The 22263-nt window shown below is 38.3% G+C and overlaps 2 protein-coding genes and 1 long non-coding RNA gene across 3 annotated transcripts in view; 1 reads left to right on the forward strand and 2 right to left on the reverse strand.

Moving 5' to 3' along the window:
- ITGA1 (integrin subunit alpha 1) overlaps positions 1-21412 on the reverse strand; it is a 161545-nt gene extending 140133 nt beyond the window's left edge. The window contains exon 1 of the mRNA XM_036900387.2: positions 21282-21412. Coding sequence (XP_036756282.2) covers positions 21282-21342 — 61 coding nt within the window. The 5' untranslated portion in view covers positions 21343-21412. The remainder of the gene's footprint in view (positions 1-21281) is intronic.
- Positions 6037-10221, reverse strand: PELO (pelota mRNA surveillance and ribosome rescue factor). The gene is made up of 2 exons (XM_036900389.2): positions 9288-10221; positions 6037-8992 (listed from the first exon to the last, which is right to left on the reverse strand). The coding sequence occupies exons 1-2, from the start codon at positions 10011-10013 to the stop codon at positions 8561-8563; spliced, it is 1158 nt and encodes a 385-aa protein (XP_036756284.1). The 5' UTR covers positions 10014-10221; the 3' UTR covers positions 6037-8560.
- On the forward strand, positions 9592-17362 carry LOC130681760 (uncharacterized). The gene is made up of 3 exons (XR_008995033.1): positions 9592-9716; positions 10219-10537; positions 15844-17362. It is a non-coding gene; the product is annotated as an uncharacterized LOC130681760 (long non-coding RNA).
- Positions 21413-22263: the final 851 nt, after the last annotated feature.

Consider the following 22263-nt stretch of genomic DNA (forward strand, 5'->3'; position numbering starts at 1 on the left):
TTTACTGTGACTTAGGGACAGGTTTAGGAGCCAGAGACAAGGGTGAAATGATTCTCTGAAAGGCAAGAAAAATTCTACTGTTTAATAAACTCTACTAAGTTCTTGGCTAGAAGTTAGGCCCAGAGTGAAAAATTTACTGTGGTGATAACAGACTTGTTTCCTAAAAAATATATGATGACATTTAGTGAGGCAGAAACTAATTTTGTCTCAGTTCTTCACCTCTCCCCACATTCCATATGATGTTTCCTTTCCCTCGGGCTCAGAAGACCACTGAGACACAGAGTTCAGAGAACTATTTTCAGAGTTCATTCTTCCTCATAAAATATATTGTTCTTTTCTCCCTTCAACAGAAAATGTCCTTCGCTTCTACCACACCCAATTCATCTTGGCCATTTAGTGAAATGCACCACTTAAGAGAGAAGTTGTTACCATCTATTAAGGCTGTTTTCCTGAATTTTACACCAAGGGTAAAATGATGAATAAAGAGAGAGGAAGGGCCCCCGTTTGGCCTCCCGGGTCTCGCCTCTGGGCCTTCCCTGGACCCAAGCTGACTCCCTTCACTTCCTTCCTGACAGCAGGCCCAGCGGTCTGCTTCCCCTTCCCTGAGGCAGCTACCACCACCAGCTCTATCCTGGACATCCTGTTTTCTAGGAATGGCTGTGGGGCAGAACATAGCTTCCCATGCTGCCCCCCTTTGCCGCCCCCTTTCTTGCTCCTCTGAAAAAAGCAACAAGCTCTCTTTTCTGGCTTAACTGGTTTGCTGTTAGTCATGTTAAAGAAACAGATAACAAAAACAGAGAAAATGCAAAGGATCCAGAATCTTTCAAAGTCGTTTCAGGCATGTCCCTGGTCTGAATTTCTGATTCCACTTAGGCCTTTTTCACTTATTTCTGAGGGTGGGAGGGGATGTACTCTCCTTTCTTCATGATGTCTCCTCTGACGTTTGTTGACTTTTCACTATAAATATTTAACATCTAGAGAGCTCAGGCATTACAAGGCCAACTACTATGTAGAAGAAAAAAAATGTTAACAAGTAAATTTAGACACTTTAAAAGAGAAATAATTGCTGTTCCCTTTGCCTCATCTCTCTAGAAAGTAACGCAAGATCAATATGGGCTTCTGGAATTCATCAGTTGAAGCTCTGCTAGCACCTCCTGAGAGAAGCCAGGTTGAGTTAAGAGCACCCTCTGAGATCTCATATTCCTGCACCTACTGGAGTGCTATGACTGCTTGTTTACCGTCTGTTCACCATCCTAGACTGCATTTCCCTGAAAGGAAGGGACTGTGATCTCTGTTTACCTCATACAGCAGGGCACTAGCAGAGAGCAGGGCACATAGTAGGAACTTTGTCAGCGGTTGTCAGAAGAATGAAATGGTTCTCAAAGGAAGAAAGGCAGGAGATAGAGTCTTTCTCTAGCAGAAGATAAATACTCCTCCAAGGACTAGACAACTGGACTTCAAAGCTAGATTTGGGTCTCAGTGACGCTGCTGGGAAAGAAATTGTCTTGCCCCAAGATGAAGAATTATTTGATAAATAAGGAAGATTTAAGGCACTTTAAAATCCCACTTTGTTCCTTGTTTCCTGAGCCAGCCACCTCCCAGTGTGCAACGGTGATAAGAAAATGGGTAAGAAATTGGAATGCAATGGGTCAAACAGCAATGCAAATCTTATGAAAAAGCTCCCATTTGTGTGATTTTGAGCAAGTTAGCTAGCCTCTCTGGGCCTCAGTTTACATGTGTATCATGACTTGAAGCTCAGATGACATATAAGGTTCCTTAACAGCTTTACTTTTTTATGAGTCTAAGTTATTCAGAACCATGTACTATATCATATTTTCAATCTTCCTCTCCTCTACTTCATCCAACACAAAAACAAAAACAAAAAAAGAAAAGTGACTCTTACCATTGTCAAAATTACACTTGGAGAGGAAGAAAAAACTATAAATTATGGTCACAGGATCAATGAGCTGAACTGCAAGATTAAAATAGTTTTATATCTACAGAGCAATTTTTCACAAAGGTGTCACACAATAAGTTCTAGTCAATGTTTATACTAGGACTTGATGAAAAATTCCAGACATAAAACTTCTGGAACTTAGACCGAACTCAGAGGACCTCCCACTTCTGAATAAGTTTTACAACTAAAATCTACTGGATGCTTTTCCTTAACAAGAATTCATGTTTCAACAATTTTTTGAGTTTTCTTGTTGAGGATATTATGTATGGTAAAACTGACTATCTGGAACTGTCATTCTAAGTATGACAGACAGCTAAAGATTTCTTTAAGTATTACTCTCTTTTAATAATTTTGGAGGCACATCATTTTGAAAAACATTGTATTTTTCTTGACTTCTTTAACAGAATACACTGAACGTACTTCTCATTGCTGTCCTCAGTGAAATATTCTAGCCCCTTATCTTTTTTCTTTTGATGGTGTTTCAGGATCCTTCTGAGCTGTCAATTGTCACTTACTGCTTTCACTTCCTGGTCAGCTTGGCCACTTGTGGCTATCTCTCCCTGATAACTTTTCCTGATTAAAGACAGGGACAAATTTCTTAACTCATCTATGCATACCCAATGATCCCACAGTTCCTGCTACTTAAGGTGCTTAGTAAATATGTGTGTGTTGTAATAATGCATGAATTAAATAACATGGTAGTTAAAAAAATGTTTTTAAATAAACTTGCTAAAACTAGGTGTGAAATAATAGTAAATAGGTGCTAAGTAAAGGCATGAGGGGCTTGGTTTAATACACAGACTTGCAACAGTTTCTGTATACTTTCTAATTCTCAATATTCCAGAGAGATTAGAATGCCATAGGATTGAGTTTCTGATTTTTCATGAGAAATGAAAAGTAACAGTGATAGGTAAATTAAAAACATGCAAAATAACAGCATAAATATTGGCAGATTATATAAAATTTAGTGTTATCAAATAATTTTTCTATTTCTAGGCATGTTTGACCTATTCCAAACAGAAAATTGAGGAATGTATTAACATTCTTATATATTTTTAGGGAGTTGCTTGGTTGGGCACCTCCACACAGCTACTAGCTATGTGATTTTGGCCAAATTATTTAACCTCTCTTAATTTCATATTTCTTATCTGAAAATAGTAATGACAAAACCTTTCTCACAGGACTTTGCAAAGAATTAAATAATTCACTTGAAAGCACTTACCATAGGCCTGGCCCTTAATAAACACATGGTCAATTTTATTCTAATATGTTGTGTGGCCCTGCGTGTGGCCATGCAGTGTGGTTGCAAACACATTTTTCTCTTGTATTTGCTGCCTGGCAGATATTGCCCTGCCTCAGAATTGGGTATTTTGGAACCAAATGTGGCATCTTAAGTTCCAGGAGGCTCTAAGTCCTTGAAGTTTCCTACATTTCGGAAAAACAGGCATTTCCATTATATTAGCATTCTAGAGAATGGGATTCTAATGTGGGTAAGTAAAGGGATGGAGGAAAGGGAATTTAAAAGAGGATTGGTAATCCAGGTCCCCACAATTTATCATAAATGTCTCTAGCAACTGGCACCTGGAAATATAAGAACTTTCACATATTGATGCAGTTACTATATAATTAAAATACTCACTATGAATAATAAAAATGATAGCCTAAAATTTGTATGTAAGTATTGCACACAAAAGTGGATTTTCCTTGAGGAAATGGGTTGGTTTCTCTTCAATTTAAATGAACAGATTCACGAATTTTGTTAAGTTTATGACACAGTCTGACACTTGTGGGCCTGCAGGGAGTACAAGAGGAAGTGGTGAAGGAGACCAAAGAGGTCCCATTAGAACAGGGAGCACAAGGGCTAAGGATTCAGTAGCAACCCTGCTATAACCCTGGCCTGAATGAGATGAACTTGCTAGTAATTAATGTATTATGGGAATCCTGAAAAATTCTCTTAAGAAATTCAATTATCACCCATTTTATATATATATATATATTTTAAAAACTGGAACTTTCATGTTACATTTATAAATGTACATGTATATTAAAACCACCTTAAAAGCTATATACAAAAGTAATTTGGCTTTTGCCCCAGATTTAGAAATTTTTTATCTTAAGAACATTTAACAACTCAACTTCTATGAAATCAACACTTCAGTTATTCTATATGTATCTCTCTAGTTCATTACTGAGATCTGTAGGAGAAAAAAATAATGATCTAACCATATGAATTTTTGAGACATATGAACACCTCTGTCTTGATTATAATACAGATAATGTAGTTAAGTAGCATGTAAAGAGATTAAATATTGCTGTATCACTATGCATCTATGGTTGGCTCTTTTTTCCCCCACCTTTACTAATTCTTGCTAGGTCACTTTTCTGTATGATTTCAGGTCTACCTATATGCTGACAACTCTTATAAAATCATTACCACCAGCCAACTGCTTTTTCCTGAACTTCAGACCTGTGTGCATAATTGCCTAAGGGATGTTCTTGTGTATTTTCATTTGGTTATTCAGTTAGTCAAAACTTTTTTGAGCCATCTACTCTTTGCCAGGGATAATTGTCAGCTCTGGGGATATAGCAATGAACTTAACAGACAACAATCTCTGTCCTCATGGCTTACACTGTGGACAAATGATAAGCAAAGCAACTAAGTGAAATAAACATTACAGAGAAAAATAGGACAAGGGCTTGGAAGGAAATGTTGGAGAAGTTACATTTTTTAAAAGGCTGATTTGGGAAGACCTCACTGAAGTGACATTTAAGCAAAAACCTGAAGGGAATAAGGAAGTGAGTAAATGGAAATATGGTGGAAAAACATTCCAGATGTCCCGCAAGCATTTCAAATCAAAGATTCAAAACTTAACTGTTTTTCCTTGCATACCAGTTTCTCTTCATATTTTATCTTTTTGAGTTATCATCAGTCCCACAATTCAGGAAAAAAATCTGAGATTTACCCCTAACTCTATTCTTTCTGTGACTGAACAATCTGCAGCCTGTGTCCTTTTGATCCTCTACTATTGACTTCATTCTTATTGCAAGGACTATTTTTACTGCCTTTGTTCAGGCCAGCATCTTTTTTCCCTTGCATTTTTCAAACACACATTCTCTTAACTGACCTTACCTTCAGTCTTGCCTCCTCCAATAAATCCACAATGCTGCCAGTGATATTTGTGAAATGCAGTTTATCATGCCATTCTACTGGTGGGATTTCTCATTATGGTCAAACCCACAGTTTATTGTGGGAGGGTCTAAGGTGATCGGCACACTTGCCCTGCCCTCCTTTTCCTGGTAGCCTCTCCAGTTTTCTTCTCACCATTTAGGTAAGTTTTCTGGCACTACCTCTACAAAGTTCCTCCTAAAAGTGACCCTTTACATACTCTTATAACAGGGAGTTGTTTACATTTCCATCTTTCCTAAACCCTGCTCAGTGGTTGGTTCAAAGTAGGAACTAAAAAATGGATAAAGTTAAATGTGTTACCCTTAATGACTGGTGTAATATAAATACGGATGCCTCATATCTAAGCTCTGGCCACAGACAAGAGTTCCTCTCTTCTCAAACCCTCAGAATCACTTCAGAAACCTTTCTTCAACACTTTCTGATACAGAACACAGAGCCAATATTAATTGCTCAGAAAATTATCTGACTTAAAAGCATAATACTCCTTTCCCAACTAACAGCTTCTACTTTGGGGAGTTCACATATATACCATTTCATAGGTATACTTTTATTTTTAGAAACACGGAGTATTTCACTTCGAGAATACATGAATTGCAAAAATTATGAGTCATTTCTGTTAAAGATAATTTGAGGTTGAGAGAACTGGTCATAGGGATTAAAAAAGGAACTAAAGTGAGTGACAGTAAGAAGAGAAAAAAAAATTACCTTTACTAAGCTACTCTAGTGACATCTGGGAGGAAACAGATCCAACTTGTATGTATAGGGGGTAATGCAAGTGAAATCCAGAATCAATAATCCAGACATAAAATTAGCTAAATATGTAACATTAATGGGGGCCAGGGATAGCAAAATGTAATTTGATTTGTATCATATGTAGAATAAAATGAAACAATTTGCAAGCTTCTCATTTATTATGCCTAATGGGGGTAGAAAATCCAAGTGTGAATCTACAGTACAAATATTGCATTCAATAGCGAGGTATGTTACAGTAGCATTTTCATTTGTTACCCATCATTCCTTATTAATGAATAACAATTCATTATAAATAGGTATTAGACTGTTATATATGGTTTCCAAAGACTTATGGTTCATTTTGCTTTTAAAGAATAGTAAAAAATTTAATATAATTTTTTATTTTATATGCTCCTTTCAGTATTTTGACATTTCTATCTATACACCTAAAAAGATTTACACTATTAAAGGTATAAAATGTAACTGTAAACATAGGAATTCTGAAGGGTATTTTAAGTACTTTATAGACATATAATAGGCTTTTTTATAGAAGTTTCATAAAAAACTGAATATTGGCCAATTAACTCTCTTCAAAGAGCTTATAATTCAAATCTATTTTTCTATGGCTGGCAACCCCAGCCAGGATTTACTAGTGCAGGGAGAATAAGCCATTGCCTATGTTTATCAGATTTGATTATATAAAGCAATCAACTGGAGATTGCAACTCAGTAGCTCCAGGGTAGGGTCCTGGATTCTAGTTTATAACAAGCTCTCATGCTCTTGTCCATGGACCACATTTTTGAATAGCAAGGCTTGAATCAGTGGTTCTCAGATTTAAGGCCTATTTGGAATCACCTGTGGAGCTTTATAAAATTTCTAGGGGTGCAAGGTTATTTAGTCTGGGTCCAGTCTAGATACTGAGTTTTAAATCCCGAGGTCAGGCTAACAAGCAACTAAATTTGAGAGCCTATGGACTAAAATGTATTGGTTAGTCATTGGTAGGTTTTACTTCCCCTGGTTTCTAGTACCATAAATAACAGGCCTGAGAATAACCAGTACTGTGTAGACTGAGTGTAACTGATGCCTCAAATCTCCAAATTCTTATTGAGAATGTGATTCATTATCAATCAGGTTATAACATTAAGAATCTTAGAGGCTTAATTTCTATACTCCTACCAAATTATTTAATAACATATTTTAGATACTTATAGAATTACAATGAAATGGCAATCTGAATTACTTTTAGGAGGTAGATACACAAAAATGTGATTTTGAAATACATGAAGGTATCTATTCCTAATTACAGATAAAAAGGTTCAGATTAGCTTAATTTATAAAAAATATTTCTCAAACTTGGTACTTATACCAGAAGAAAGACCCTGACACAGAAAGAACAATCAAGACTTTACTTAGTATCCTTAACAGAAGTAGGCATCACTAATCTTTAAATTATAAATTAATTAATCACTCTTTCTTCAGAAGGCCTTTCCTCATCATTTCACTAAACTGAGGTTTGTAAAAGGTCAAGATGCAATTCCCTCCCAATTCTTAGAAATGAACATCAAAAGCATTTAATAAAGAGTATTTTAAACTCTCAGGTATTTGCAGAAATCCCCTAAATAGAGTAAAGAGTATTGGAATACAAGTCAACTGCCACATATTATCAATGTGACTTACTCAAACTTTCTGAACAGGTTTTCTCAGCCCTAAAATAGGGTATAGAGAAAGTTCAATAAGAATGCACTGATTAATGCCACATACAAATATAAGACAGTTATGAAGTATAATTATGACAAGCCCAAAATAAGTACATGTATAATGTGGCAATGCAAAGAAATGAAGTCCAGATTGGACTACTTCCAGCTTTGCCACTAATTAGCCATATAACAAGCAAATCACATACTTTAGTCTCATTTTAAAAATAAAGGTACCTCAATTAGATTATCTTGATAATCCCTAGTAGATCAAAACTCTATGAGAAAAAAATTACCAAGTGGTCCTCTAAAGCAAGTATGATTAATTCTTAAAAACACACACACACACACACACACACACACACACACACACACACACACACACACACGAAGGGTTTACTTTTAACATGATTTCTTTAACAAGTCTCCAAAAAAATACCATTTTAAACATACCTTCAAGAAAAGTCTACTAATTATTTGGCTATATAACAAAATTAAGATAGCAAATAAATTACAAAAAAATTAAGAGTGTAGGGGCAGTGGGGAGGAAAGGGGTCATTAAACACAGTGCAAGAACACTACGCAGAACATAATGTAAACTGAGGATAGTGAAATATTAAAAAGTTTTTCCTAAGGAAAACTATTTTAAGCACAAAGTATGGCATTTTATAATCTATCCCAAAGAATAAATAGGCTTTCTTATTAAATATATAAAATTTTTCTAAGTACTGCAAATAACTTGTAATTCCTATATAAAATTATCCTAATAAAGATGGCACTACATGGAGATGATTTCCTTTTAATTCATTATTTAGTTTGAATACATGTCCTGCCAACCACAAAATATCTAGTTGTGACCAAATACAGGAGAAATCCCCGTGAGAATCACAAAGTGCCACTCCTGCAGCTTTCTGTCACAAAGATGCTGTGAAAATGTGTAACAGTGAAGAAGAGAAGACACAATACTGTCTCAATTATAAGTTCCAATCATTAATCTTCTTCAGAACTGGAATCATCCTCTTGGTCAGAAAGTTCAGGGACAGGGAAGCGAAGAATGGCAGCTACTCCAGTCAATTGGCTGAGCTGTTCCCCAGATACATGAAGACTAGAGAATATCCTAACAGTGCCTGCATTCTCTTTCACACTGTCCACCAGCTTCACATACCGGCTCCGTGTGGCTACATCCTGGTGCCTGAAGAGCTCATCACTGATGAGCAGTGTGTCAACTGCCATAGCCTCATTAGCTTTCTCCACCTGCTTGAGTCCATAAAAAGCTCGGTCAGGTTCATGTTGTAACATTTTATAGAAGTCATCCAAGGCTTTTACTTCCCCAGCAGCTTTAGTGTCTGAAAGGCGGTTAGCTACAGTAGGGTCACAAAGGGCCTCTTTCAGGGAATATTTGTGTCCAGAGGAGGCATGTACCTAGGGTCACAAGTATAAAAGTTAGACAAAAGAATCTGTTAGAGCACCCATTAAACAGTCCACAATGACCTAAAGCCAAAAAGCACTAATAGGCTTTATATGTTTAAGGACTTAAGCAAAATTTACTATATAATTTTGCTAGCTATTAAACAATTCTCTTTCATTATCTCATTTATACAATCACAGTCAGGTAAACACTTTCTGCTCTTGTACTTTCCCAGTTCTAAAACTTTAGAAGTAGTTTATACAAACCCCTCTGCCCATTCTTAATTATCCCTGGGTAAGACTGCTTTACCTGGAGGAATTTGGACCGGTTTTCCAGGAGCACTTTGTTGTCCGTCTTCACTGCTTGTTGAAACATGTAGTCGCAGAACTGCTCCCTCACAAATCCTGGGCTGGCTACCAGGATGCATTTTACGACATCAAAGTTTATGTGGCGCTGGATGGCCTGGACCACCTGTTCATAGAATCGCTCTAAGGCCCGGTCGTGCTGGGAGCAGTTGCCTTTCCGTTTCCTAGGGATATTCACCTCCACCTTGGCCCGAGTGAGAGTCATGCTGGGAGTGACTAAGCAGATATGGGCAAGTCCTTCATGCATGACCACAGCTGCCACATCGGCACTCCAGGCTGGGTCACAGGCCTGCTCGATGCGCTCCAGAACCACACTGTCCCACTGTTTCTTGGCCAGGGTGAACTGGCGGTTGGGCTCAAGCTCGATAGTGTGGTAAGCCCCCATCTTGACATACTCATTCTCTTGGATGTTGGTCCCCTTAACTCGCAGCTGGCAGGCTTGAGAGTCGAAGTCGATGGCCTCCACGCAGAGAGTGAGGGTAGTGCGGACCCGGTTGCTTCCAACGCTGCCGGTGGCGGACTCAGTCTGTACCTTGCGGATGGTGGAGGCGCGCAAGCTGTCGCCCACCTGCACTAGATTGTAGGTGTGCCACATGTCTTCAGGTTCTTCGGGGACCAGGGTCACCTGGCCCGCATTGTCTTTCTCAATGTCCTTCCTCACGAGTTTCATGGCCTTTGCTGGGGCTCACTGCCAGAACGGGGAGACCGAGGGGTTCCCCACCGGGAAAGGGGCAGGGAGGGGAAAAGGCGTCTGTCTAGACTGGTAAGGGGGCGGGGTCCGATTCCTACAGGCACTTGCCTGGCGGGAAGGAAATACTTTAGCTTTGACTCAAGCGGCCGAAGGGAGCACTTACTCTTAGCCCTTCTTTTCTCAGCCTGAGGTCGCGTAGCGCCAAACCCGCCGAGAGACACCACCTTCCCAGTGGTTCCAGCCGCCAGCACAGACAAAGTGGCTGATGCAATGAGGGCGCATGTGCAGCCCGCAGTCCACCTCCCGGCGCACTTTTTACGACACCAAAGGGAGGCGTGGCCTCAGCTTGCCGGGGCGCAGGCGCTCTAAGCGAGTTGCAGCTCCAGACAAATAAACCAACTAAGGGAAGCGCGAAATCAGGCAGCAAGTCTTTGTTTTAATGCTGAACTTGGACTTCATGAGTTTTCTCTTCCATTCCTGTTTATGAAGAATCTGGGGAATATGTGAGTGCAAATATATTTCCTTTCAGCTCGTGTAGTTGCCACTCTGCCCCTTCTCCCCACCACCCCAGGTACATTCCAATTTCAAAACTTAACTAAAAGCAAAAGGACTTCTCAAAAGTGCAGAACTGGCCCCAAAGTCCAAAATATGCTCGGCTTTACCTCTGCCTTATCAGCAGTCAGACGGTACACGCCTATTGGTGCTGGTATTTTCAGATGCGTTTTCTAAGAACAACTATTCACGGTCGGTCTGGGCTCTGAGCGACTCGCCCAGCTGTTTTCTGCGCTTAGTTACTGTGTCTGCACGATCTGGTTAGCCCAGATGTTAAAGCACTGATCCCAAAGAGAGAAGAAAACATCTGTGGAATTTACCCCGGTTGGACCTCTCAGTTGCTTGGCCTGATGTCCCGGGAATCACAGAATCCAAATTTGTCAATCTCTGCTTTCCGCAGTTTAGTAGCCTGTGAAATGTTTGGGTTGGGGGTTGGGTCGCAATAGTTTAGGGCGGGGTTTTCACTGCCAAAGTTGAGCTGACAGCTGAGGATAAGAGAAGTGGGGGAAATTCTGATCTTCTAGAACCGACCCAATGGATAGCTACAAAACAGATTTTAAAGAAAATCCTTATGTCACAATATTTTTTATTGGGGAGTTTGAGAAGTCAGGACTGACTCTGTAAGAGACCAGCGAATAGAAAAAAGCCGGCCAAAGTTTTCTTGAGAATTAAGATGGGGTGGAGAGCGGAGTCCTACACACATATCTTCTCATTCTCTTTAGTCTCTTAATGTGTATAGCACTGAAAGAGAAGCTTACCACCCTAAACTGGTTGAGAGAGGGATGAAACGGAGGAATCGGACTTGGGCACAGGTCTTAATAATCAAGTATCAATTATCTTCTTCAGAGACTGTCAGGGGACACAAGGTCCCCTCTTAAAGCTGTAGTGCAAATTAGAACCACTATTTTTTGTGGCGCCTCTTTCTCACTCCCGTGTGTGTGTGTGTGTGTGTGTGTGTGTGTGTGTGAGAGAGAGAGAGAGAGAGAGAGAGAGAGAGAGAGAGAGAGAGAGAGAGAGAGGGAGAGAGAGAGAGGGAGAAGCAGGAGATACTTCAAGTTGCTCCTTGATCACCTACGTACAATTCACCTCTTTGAACTCTGTTTGGAGGATTAAAAGGATTGAAAGCCACAGAATCACGGTGGCAGGCACACGGTAGGATCTTACTAAGTATTAGGTTTTTATTGAAGAGCTATTATTTATTGAATATTCAGCTACTTTCTATGCTCTTTCTATTCATCATCTGTAAGGTAAATATTTGTTATCCTCATTTGACAGAGTAAGAAAATGAATTAAAGAGAAGTTAAGAAATGTATTGAAGATTAATAACCAGTCTTTAAATTGAGGCCTGCTTAACTTAACTGTACACCCCTTCCTGTTTCCACTATAGCAGTACTTGGTTAGGAATGCTTGAAATCATGTCTGCAACCACAAATTATGTGCTGTTCTTCACTGCCACTTCCCCTTAACTTCACCTTTATCAGCTTAAAGATCCACAGCTTAGGAAACAACCCAGAGGATTTGAAAGGCACCAGTACCTTCCTTGTTCTTTTATTTTTAAAAATTTTATATTTTTCTTTTAACATAGTTTTCCTTCTGTCCAGCCTAGGTTACCATTATAATCCTTGAGAAAAATCAAATATTATGCTTTAGAAAAATAAACATATATTTCTACATTTAAAACCTGTGGAAAACCCACATTGTTCATTCTCTGGTTCGTTTTTTAAAAAATTATTTAAATTATGAGGCAAACTGCTTTGGGCTGTCTTTTTAAACATTAAGGTGCTTTAGTGATTGAGCATTCTATAAAATTTTTCATGGAATTACTATTTGATCTGAAACATCAGTAACAGAACATTTTTTTAAACTGCAGCTTATTGTTGAATGATCAGATGTTTGCTCCAGATTTTATATTTCTAGACCAAACATTACACTTCTATTTTGAGATCCCATTCCTTATTAATTAAAATCAGAATTCCCTGGCATTCAAGGCACCTATGATATGTATGGCCTTACAAGCTTCATTTCCCACCTGTCCCCCCCACCCCCCCACCCCCGCCAGTATCCTATATTCCACCATAGGAGTAATCTTTGCTCCTCACACATCCTGGGACCTTTCTATTTTGCTGCCGTAACTCATGCTGTTCTTTTTAAAATGTCACTTCCTCTCACTCCTGCTTCCATAAATCCTTCTGAAGGACAAGCTTGAATGTTATTTCAGATTTAAAACCACACATTATGTTAGTTGGAATACATATCTTTTCTTTCTTACTGACTCTGGGTGGATTCATCCCTCCAGTGAACCTTGAAAAGTCCCTTGCACATTGTAGGCACTTGTATATGGATGATAAACAGTGGATCAGATGTAAAGTGTGTCAGCTGTATGAACCCTATCACAGGTCTTAAGGCACTGATATTGTTATCAACCATAGTTTACTTAGTAATAGTAGTTTATAATTCTTATTTTAAAACTGCTGTACTTATAGCAGTTATATAATATAGAGTAGTATATGGAATTTTCATTCTTTACCAAAATAAGCACAGTCATGAGAAAAAAAAACATTTAGAAGATCTGTTGCTTTAAATTCTAATTTTATACTTATTTATTGGCTCTTTGAAAATAGAAACCTTTGTATCAGTAACTCTATAACTATTTTTCCTATAATATTTTATTTATAGTAATCTCTCTAGAATAAAAAAGAAGTTAGTGTTGTCACCTTCAAAAGTTAAATTTGTTATTTTTGATATACTTCCAGTGTCTAAAAAAGAAAATCGGGCTAGAAGTTAAACATCCTGGATTGTAATTCTTACCATGTCAATTGTTCTTACTGTAAGTTTTGGCAGCACTCAGTTTCTTTAAAACTCAATTTCTTTTACTTGAGAATGGAGGGAATTGAATTCAATAATTAAAACTTTTGTCTGTAAAAATTATGCTGCAACAGTATTTTAAAAATTAAAACAATACCCATAATCTCACCCTAACACATTTATTTTCGATTTTATGTACTATCTTTTGAATTTTATTCTTCCTAAGGCCCAATTTAGTGGTAAAGATTGTTATGATGTTTAATATTTGCAAGCCAAAAGTCTGAAGACTTGAGTTATGGTCTTTACTAGCTGGATTCTAGCTACTTTAGATAAGTTCCTTAACCTCTATAAACCTAAATTTTTCATTCTAAATTGTAAATAAGATTATTTGTTCTGCCTCTCTCATTTGATGACCTTTATGAGGTTCTAATGGAATTATGATAGTCTGTAAATGGTAGAGCTCTATAAACATGTAAGGTACTGTGGTAAATCTCTGAGAATGCCTGGCTTGAAACTAGAAATCTGGATCAGACAAAGCGAACTGTTATTCATTGAATACTCACCAGGTACTTTCTTAGTTCACTTGAATGTGATCATAATTATTCAGCTTTGGAGAAAGTAACTGGTTCAGTAAAGTTGACTGATGGGTAATCTGTTGGATGCATTTATTTATTCTAGCACCTCTTCTCCAGGGAAACCTTAGATCAGTCCTGCTGCATGAAGGATTCATGAACCTCATCGGCGAACTGATTATAGTTCTTTCTTGTATTACAATAATATGTTTGAAATGGCTTGTTTGACAGCAGGAGGGATTAGGGGCTCCTGCAGGATGGAAATCTTATTTGAATACTCTGGGTTTAGCACACTAGAAGCTATGCACATTTTCTTGTTTTTCCCTTGTATTTTTTCACACGTCTTACCTTCCTGCAACACAAGCTAATCTTTTCCTTCCTCTACTTAGAACATCTTAGGGGCTGCTCCCATTGTTGCTTCTTTGATTATCTGTTGCTCTTTCAGACCATGAGTCTCCTGAGGGTGGAGACTACCTTTTACTTGTCTTTGTGTTCCTGAGACTCACCATAATAACTGGAACATAATCATAGTTACTATGAAAGAATGGGTGGTTGTTAGTTTCATATGAAAGAATGGGTGGTTGTTAGTTCTCCATTAATTCAGAGATTTCACCTTGTCTATCACTGACATTTTAAAATTAGGAAATCACATCCTGTTTTAAATGTTACTAAATATTTTAAAAAGAAAATTACTCTTAAGTTTCTATAAACCTGTTTTTATTTTTGTGCTATCCATGCTTAGATAAGAAAATGATTATTTTAAACACATCTTACTGAGGACAAGGTCTTAAAATGTTTTAAAATTATGTGTAACAACAATTAGTTTTATTACACATGGTTTGAAAAATTACCTTTACAGAGTAAGTAGCCAGATCTCTGATTATGAATATCTAGTAATAAATGCAGTATTTATTTAGAGAGAATATGCTAACCTCAGATTGTACAAAGATGCCCATGTGACCTCCACAGGAAAAGCTAAGTGGACAACTGGGAGAATTATTCACCTAATTCAGGCAAAAGGGGAAAAGGGAGAAAGGAAAGCTTTTTGTTTTTTTTTAAAAGAACTTGCTGTACTCACTATCTAAATTTCCTGTGATTAAAAATACTTATTTGCAGTTGCCACAAACAATACAAAACCTCCTACCAAAAACCAAAATTTTATCAACAGGAGTGTGTGTATGTATGTGTGTGTGTGTTTCTGTTTGTATATTTCCCTATACATTACAGGATCATTTAACCAAAAATATTACAATAAAATGTGTAATTTTAAGGACTGGTGAATATCCATGTATTTTTGTACTTTATTATTTGCAAATGATATATAGCTCATAAAATAATTCTGAAAGTACATTGTGACTTATATTAAGGGTATAGGATTTATAATAAAATATGCAGACTTTCATCTTAACCACTTGATGTTCTAATATGTAGATGCCCTATTCAAATTTAAATACTTGCAATTATTTCAGCAGATTTCAGATAATTCATACAAAAAAGCATATCTTCACTCTTTTTATTATTTGAATTACAATTATTTTTCAATTCATATTTCTCATTTTGTTTACAGAAATCTAGTGTTTGGATAAAACAATATTTATGTTTTTGCACAGAAAGTAAATTCTTACCGCCAAGCAGTGCATATGTTTTAATCTCATTTTAAGACTTCATCAATTTTTAAATCTTCCTTTTAAATTATAGAAGACATTAGATAAAAATTAGGTCCCTTCATATATGTTTAGCCCTACACTAACCAACAGTGTAACAGAAAGTTAGGATTTGCCAAAACTAGAGTCATAGATCCTATGCAGCTTGATCCTATGCAACTGGAACATTATTTGATTACTTTATTGTCACGTTTTTGTTTTGGTTTCCTTTTAAAGGTAGAGTAATCAGAGGAAGCTGCTGGTGCCAGTGGAGCAATTATCTCTTGAATCAAATAGAAACTTGGCTCTGGAAGAGAACTAAGAAGAGGGACAATGTTCATATCTTTGTATCCATAAGGAGTGTCATTTAGAAGGAGTGTGTTTGAAATCTTATGATGCAGGTTTTAAAAATACAAAGAAATGTGATAGAAAATTGCCATATAGATACACTATATGTTACTGATTGTAATTTTCAGGTGCACATTTTCTCACATTTCAACATCTCTGAAACTAGGAGGCACCTGACAATACAGCAGTTATAATTGGGTTGGCAGTGCTTTTCTTGGTAATACATAGAATAATGGTGCATCATTTAATTGATGGTGTCTTCTATTCAATTAGATGTAAATATGTGTAGAGATATATATTCCAGGTAGGGATATAATTAAAAGAGATAATCTGATCCTTTAAGTATTTTATGAGTTTGTCTATGGCCTATTCTTCTGTGATTCATTCAATAACAAATTTTCAAGAGCTTATTATTTTTAGATGCTAAGGATAATAAACAGACAAAGACTCTATCCTATTAGAGCATACAGCAACCTGAGAACACAATTAAATATTAATTATAATATCATGTGCTATATGATAGTAGCAGAGGTGTTAGGGGCTTACATGTCTTTGGGGGAGGGTGTCCAATTTATTCCACTGGGTTTCTTGGAAATGACATTTATGTGGGGACTGATTGGTAGTAGTGTAACTGTTATGCAAAGGCCCAGAGATTTGAGAGGAACTGGGACAACAGAGTAGCTGAAAGAAGCTCAATGATATTGAAGACAGGAATATATTCAGCTCATTTACATCTCTTGATATTCTACTGTACTCTTGCTTTGAGAGAGAGTACAATTCTTCAGTCACAGACCACTCTGAATTGGCAATGTATTTTGACTTTAGTATTGTGGGAACAATTCCAAATCTTTCATCTCAATTTCTTAAATGTGAATTAAAATACACTATTTTGTGTTTCATAACAACAGAAAAGCATTGTAGGTAAAGAATAGCAATTTTATCCCTAATTTTCTAAATATATTTTAAACATGAGTTACTTTTTAAATGAAATATTTAGAGACATATGAAAATTCAGCAAGTTCTAAATCTAATGGTAAATTTGTTTGGTTGGAGGTGGAGGAATAAAGAAAGAGGAGCATTTGTCTAAGGAAGTAAGATCATCAGTTATAATCTGTGGCCCAAGAGCTTAAGCATCAAAATAGCATTATGACAGCAGGGAAGAAAACCAGTTGAGCATATATATTTCATTGGTATTATCATTGCCTACTTACTAAATAAAACAAATCCTATGAGTTTATTGCTGCCTCTGCAGACATCATAATGACTAAAGAGTTTCACCATCTTGGGTAGTTCCTGGCAATCCACTGTACGCCACTGAAGGTCATGTCTTTGTCACAGGTAAGCAGTTGACTTCCTGTCATATTCAGTCATCACCTCACTGGACTTCATTTTGAATAAGAAATCTTGCCTGTGAAAAAAGTCATAAAAGAAGACTCTTGCTTCTAGGCTAACTAAAATGTTTCTAGAGGGGAGAGACATATAACTCAATTGGGGGTAATTCTATATTTGTATTCTTAATAACCAGAGATAGTAGTCTTATTTGAGTTATGATTACTGTAGGGTGAGACATCACTAAATTTTACTGTATACCTAAGAGTCAGGAAAGTAACAGACTCAGTTGCATCATTATTTTGATCCTTATTAAACTCTTCTGGGCAGTTATGCTTGGATTTAACATTTAGAGAGTTGAACAAGAGAGAAATGCGCTTGTGTTCTGACAGCCTATTTCAGAGCATGAGATTTGAGGTCAGAGTTCTGAGCTGAGTGCAGTTGCCATTTACTAGTTGTGTGACTTTGGATAAACTAATTTAACCTCTTAGTATTTTGGTTTCTTCATCTCTAAAACATGGATAATAGTTCCAAGATTTTCCTTTCTTTTTGAGATTAAAATGAAAATGAAATAATATATGCAAATTTCTTGTCACAGTACCACACATATAATACGTTCTCAGTATGTGTCTTTCAGCTATTAATTGTGCTAGTTTTCTCGTTATTGTATGCCTTGATCTTTGTCCCCTGGAAGACTGAAGTCTGCCACTTGGACGTGGCCAGTGGGACGGCTGGACAAGACACTGGAGGGTGGGAGGAAAAGGAATGGTTTTTATTCCCCCTGTTCCTTCCCTAGTGGGCTTCAGTTTTGGCACTAGCTGCATCCCTTTTCCTTTGGCCACAGCTCCTGTGCAATGTCTCCGCTCCCATGGCTGAAGTTCACAGTCAAGCTGACACTCCTACGTCCTCAGGCCTAGGAATGGTACTGGCTTTTCTTCTCAGTGGGGCTTCAGGTGCTTTTTTCCCACTGTCATTTGTCCTTAGCTGCTCCACCATCTTTTGTCAATTCCTTCAAATGCATCTCTCTCAACAGTCCCTTTATTAAGTTTTCTTCAGTTAAATCCTTTATATGTGCCACCAATTTTGGGATATTGACATACATAAAATAAAAATAAAAACTTTATTTGGACATAAGGAAAGACATCTTTAAATATTGGGAAAAACTATACAGACAGTTGTAAATCTAATGGGAAGTTTTTTGGGATGGTGATGGCTTGCTGTTGTGATGTAAACCCAGCTTTGAAGGCTGGGGAGAGTTTGTTTAGATGTCAGAGTGTGGTGGGAAGAAGGGTGAAGTTCTTTTCTAGATGCACTTCATATCCACAGTAGTAAAATGAGCATGAGGATTTTGGGTAAGTATGGAAATGTAACTGGCTGTCATGGGGAGTTTACGTTTTGGGTTTTGATATGCAGAGTAATGGCCCTCCAAAGATGTCCATGTCCAAGTCCCTGGAACCTGTGAATACATTATCTCATATGGCAAAAGGGACTTGGCAGGTGTGATGAAATTAGGATCTTGAGATGGGGAGATGATCCTGGTGGGCCTTAGGCAAAGGTGGGCCCAATGTGATTATAAGTATCCTTAGAAGAAGGAGGCAGTAAGGTCAGAGAAGGAAATGTGATGATGAACAGACTCCGAGAGAAAGATGTGAAGATGCTATTGTGTTGACTTTGAAGGCAGAAGATGGAGCCACAGCCGGGAATGCAGGCAGCCTCCTGAAGCCGGACAAGGCAAGGGAGTGGGTTCTCCCCAAGAGCCCCCAGTGGAAATGCAGCTCTGCCAACACCTTGATTTTAGCCTGGTGAAACTTCTGACCTACTGAACTTGAGGAGAGTAAATCTGTCTTGTTTTAAGCCACTATATCTGGCAATTTCTTTCCATAGCAGTAGGAAACTGATACAGGGCAGTAGGGGAGAGAAGGTGCTGGCTTAGGGCAGATCCTTATCGCCAGTTGAAAATTTTATATTTTACCTGCAGACAATAAAAAAACCACTAAAGTTTTTTGACTAAAGACTAAGATATAATGAAAATTACTCATTAGGAAAATGGATTAGAGGTTAGGTTCAGATTAAAGATCAGATGAGCTCTCTACAGTAGTGTGCATGGGGTGCAGGTATGGTGATGATAGCAAGGTTAGGTGTGGACTCTAAGAATTGAAGGGAAGTTTCCAAGAAGGCTGACAATATAGTGAAACTGACTGGGAAACCAGCAAAGGAAAGAAAGAAATCAAACTCCAAATCACTGTGTTGTGAAATCGGAATAAATGTAGCTCATATGAGGAACCTGTTGATGATGAGACAATAACGTTCTAAATTCTAAGTTTCAATACGATTGAATATCATATTTAAATATATACTCACACATACATACACACACAAGAGGATTAAATAATATAATTAAAAAATATCTATGCATTATTTTCCTTTAAGTCCCTTCCTGAATTCAGCAAGGCATATTATCCCCACAATTACAGAAAACCCACAGTATGCAACTTGTGACTGTTTTAGGCATGGGAAAATAAAGTAGTGGAACTAAAATAGTACTTCAATTTATATACATATATGTAAATTGTGATTTGGTAATCTTTATTTTGTTAAGTTTCATCCTCGTCTTTTTACAGGATATATCACTTGATCTTTTCTGCACTAGTGACTGCTTATTTGGTCAAATGTAAAATGTACAACTTGAATAATTAGTAAACTATTCATATTTTTGCACAATAACAAGCAATCACCAAAAAATTTGAGCTGGAGAGCCAACCATAGGTCAAATGTGCGTAAAGGGTAGTGACAGTAGCTAATAAGTTAAACCATTCACTGGATGAAAAGCTGTTCAGAAGTTACCACTGTTTGGATTATTGGACATTTCCTGAGTAGTGGAACATATCTGAATGAAAAGCCAGACCTCATAATTAACTCTTTTTATACCACCTCAGTGTGAAAAAAAAGTTTAGCATGCTGATAAGCCATTTCTAAGTGATCTTCATAAATGTTAGCAATGCTTGGCCGTGTAAGTCAGCCTAAATTTGCTGGATCACCCCTATTTTTAATGATAAAATGCTAAATTAAACTAGTATGAATAAGCATTGCAGCAGTAAAGACACTGGACAATTGAAAACTGATGATATGCTAAAGTCAACCAGTAATTAAACCATTAATCAGGTCACTTTCTTTCACACAAAGCTTCACCCATCTGCTTTCTCTCTTTCAACATTACAAATTTTCCCTCTCAATCAGTAACTGGTAAAAACGATTTGACCATGGGTTAATCATTTGGGAAATCTGAGAAAATGCTATGATTCAACCTTTTTCTCAGTTGGATATAGTTTTGCCTCTCCAAGGAACATACCTTCTTAAACATACCTACTAATACACAAGTAACAAAACTGTATTTTGCATTTAAAAAATAGTCTGTGATATTTATACAGTAAATGTACACTATTCTTCAATTTCAAAATGTTCCTTCTCCTGGGTGCTAATAAAGAAACATCATTTCAGGATAAGAAACAAATTTGCCTTTCATTCCTCCCTTTCCTTGTAGCAGAAACAAATCTTGAATACTTGACAGAAAGAAAATTCAAATAGTGCCCACTCTGGAATACCCCAAGGATAGGAACTTTTCATTTATAAATCAGGCGCCCTTAGTTACTTCCCTCCAAAATAAAGGAGGGATAAGCCGTTCATCCAAGTCCTAAAATACAATGGATATTGTCAAAACTTTAATTTGAAAATTCGATTCTACCTTGTAAAGTTTACAGCTGCCTCCATCCTACCACTGGGATAGCGGGTTTTCAAAAGACATCAAAACAAATTTATATCAAAACCAAAACACAGAAACTCCTTTCTGTACTCCGACCTGCCCGGACTATCCCTGGAATACCCGAAAGTGGAGCAACGCTCCCTCCCTTTCTGGGCCACAGTTCTGCGTATCTCCCTCCCCACCTGAAGCTCGGGGCCCCGCGCTCAGGAGATGCTCAGAGAAAAGTAGGGTCACTTACCCGTGAGGATCCAGCAGCTGGCGATAACGACCCCTGGGCTGGCGAGGCGCCGGGGGGCCATGGCCGGAGCGGGCGCCGCACCGGCGGACGCGCTGGATCGCTGCGCAGGACCCGGCGGGAATGGGCGCGGGAGCCGTGCGCTCTGGGCCACTCTGCCCACCGCCGCGAGTTTCAGTCGCTGGTCTCCGCCGGCCCTCCGGAGCCCAAGAGTGATTTCTTGCGTTTGGACGAAAGCGTCTTAAGTCCGCTCCATGCTTTTCATATCTCAGACGGATTGCCACATAGCCCTCCCCTTCTCAGTCTCTGAAATCTCACTGGCAGCCTCCCAGGCTCTGTCCGAAACATGGACAAATAAAGCCAGCTTCGCGGGTCCGTGATTAGGCTGAAGTCCACGAGTTGCAAAGCAAACCTTAAAGGGACATCTGCCTTTCATTGACAGTGTGATCCCACTCTTGGTGCCAACTCCCTAAGGCGGTAGCCAAGGAGGGTGAGGGCTGGACTCTGAGGAGGGTGTCGCCAGCCCAGTGACTCCTCCTTTGCACCCCTTCTCCCCGCGTCTGGGCAGGGAGGGCACTTTGAAAATGCCGGGCTCTCGCCCCGTAAGGAAAAGCTGCCTTCCTAGGGTCCGATGGCGCAGAAGGGTTTAGACGGTCTATGAAAGTGAGAAGGTCTGGTATATCCGGTCCCTCTCACGCGGACACGAGAACTTCGCAGTGCAGTCGTCTTGCATTAAGTGTGTCGTGCTGGGGCTTGGAAGGGGGTCGTTCACTCCGACACGCCCCACTGAGGGTTTTGCTTTCGCTTATGGAGGGTTTGCTTCGGTTATGGTGAATCGTGGTTAGAGGTTGTTTTCACGTAAGCTTTTCTTTTGAAAGACTATGATAGGCAGGAGAAAAGGAGAAACAAGAATGGGAGGGAAAAAAGAAAGGAAGGGGTAAAACAGTCTCCTTAGAAGTGGAATGTGTATGGGTTATTTTGTTTA

This window comes from Manis pentadactyla, chromosome 2 (genome assembly GCF_030020395.1).
Source record: "Manis pentadactyla isolate mManPen7 chromosome 2, mManPen7.hap1, whole genome shotgun sequence".
Classification (NCBI taxonomy): domain Eukaryota; kingdom Metazoa; phylum Chordata; class Mammalia; order Pholidota; family Manidae; genus Manis; species Manis pentadactyla.

Bases quoted from the DNA above. Each gene is read 5' to 3' on its own strand.
- PELO (XM_036900389.2), bottom strand. From the start codon at position 10,013: ATGAAACTCGTGAGGAAGGACATTGAGAAAGACAATGCGGGCCAGGTG. The intron at 8,993-9,287 runs GTAAAGCAGTCT...TTGTGACCCTAG, and splicing joins ACCGGTCCAAATTCCTCCAG to GTACATGCCTCCTCTGGACA.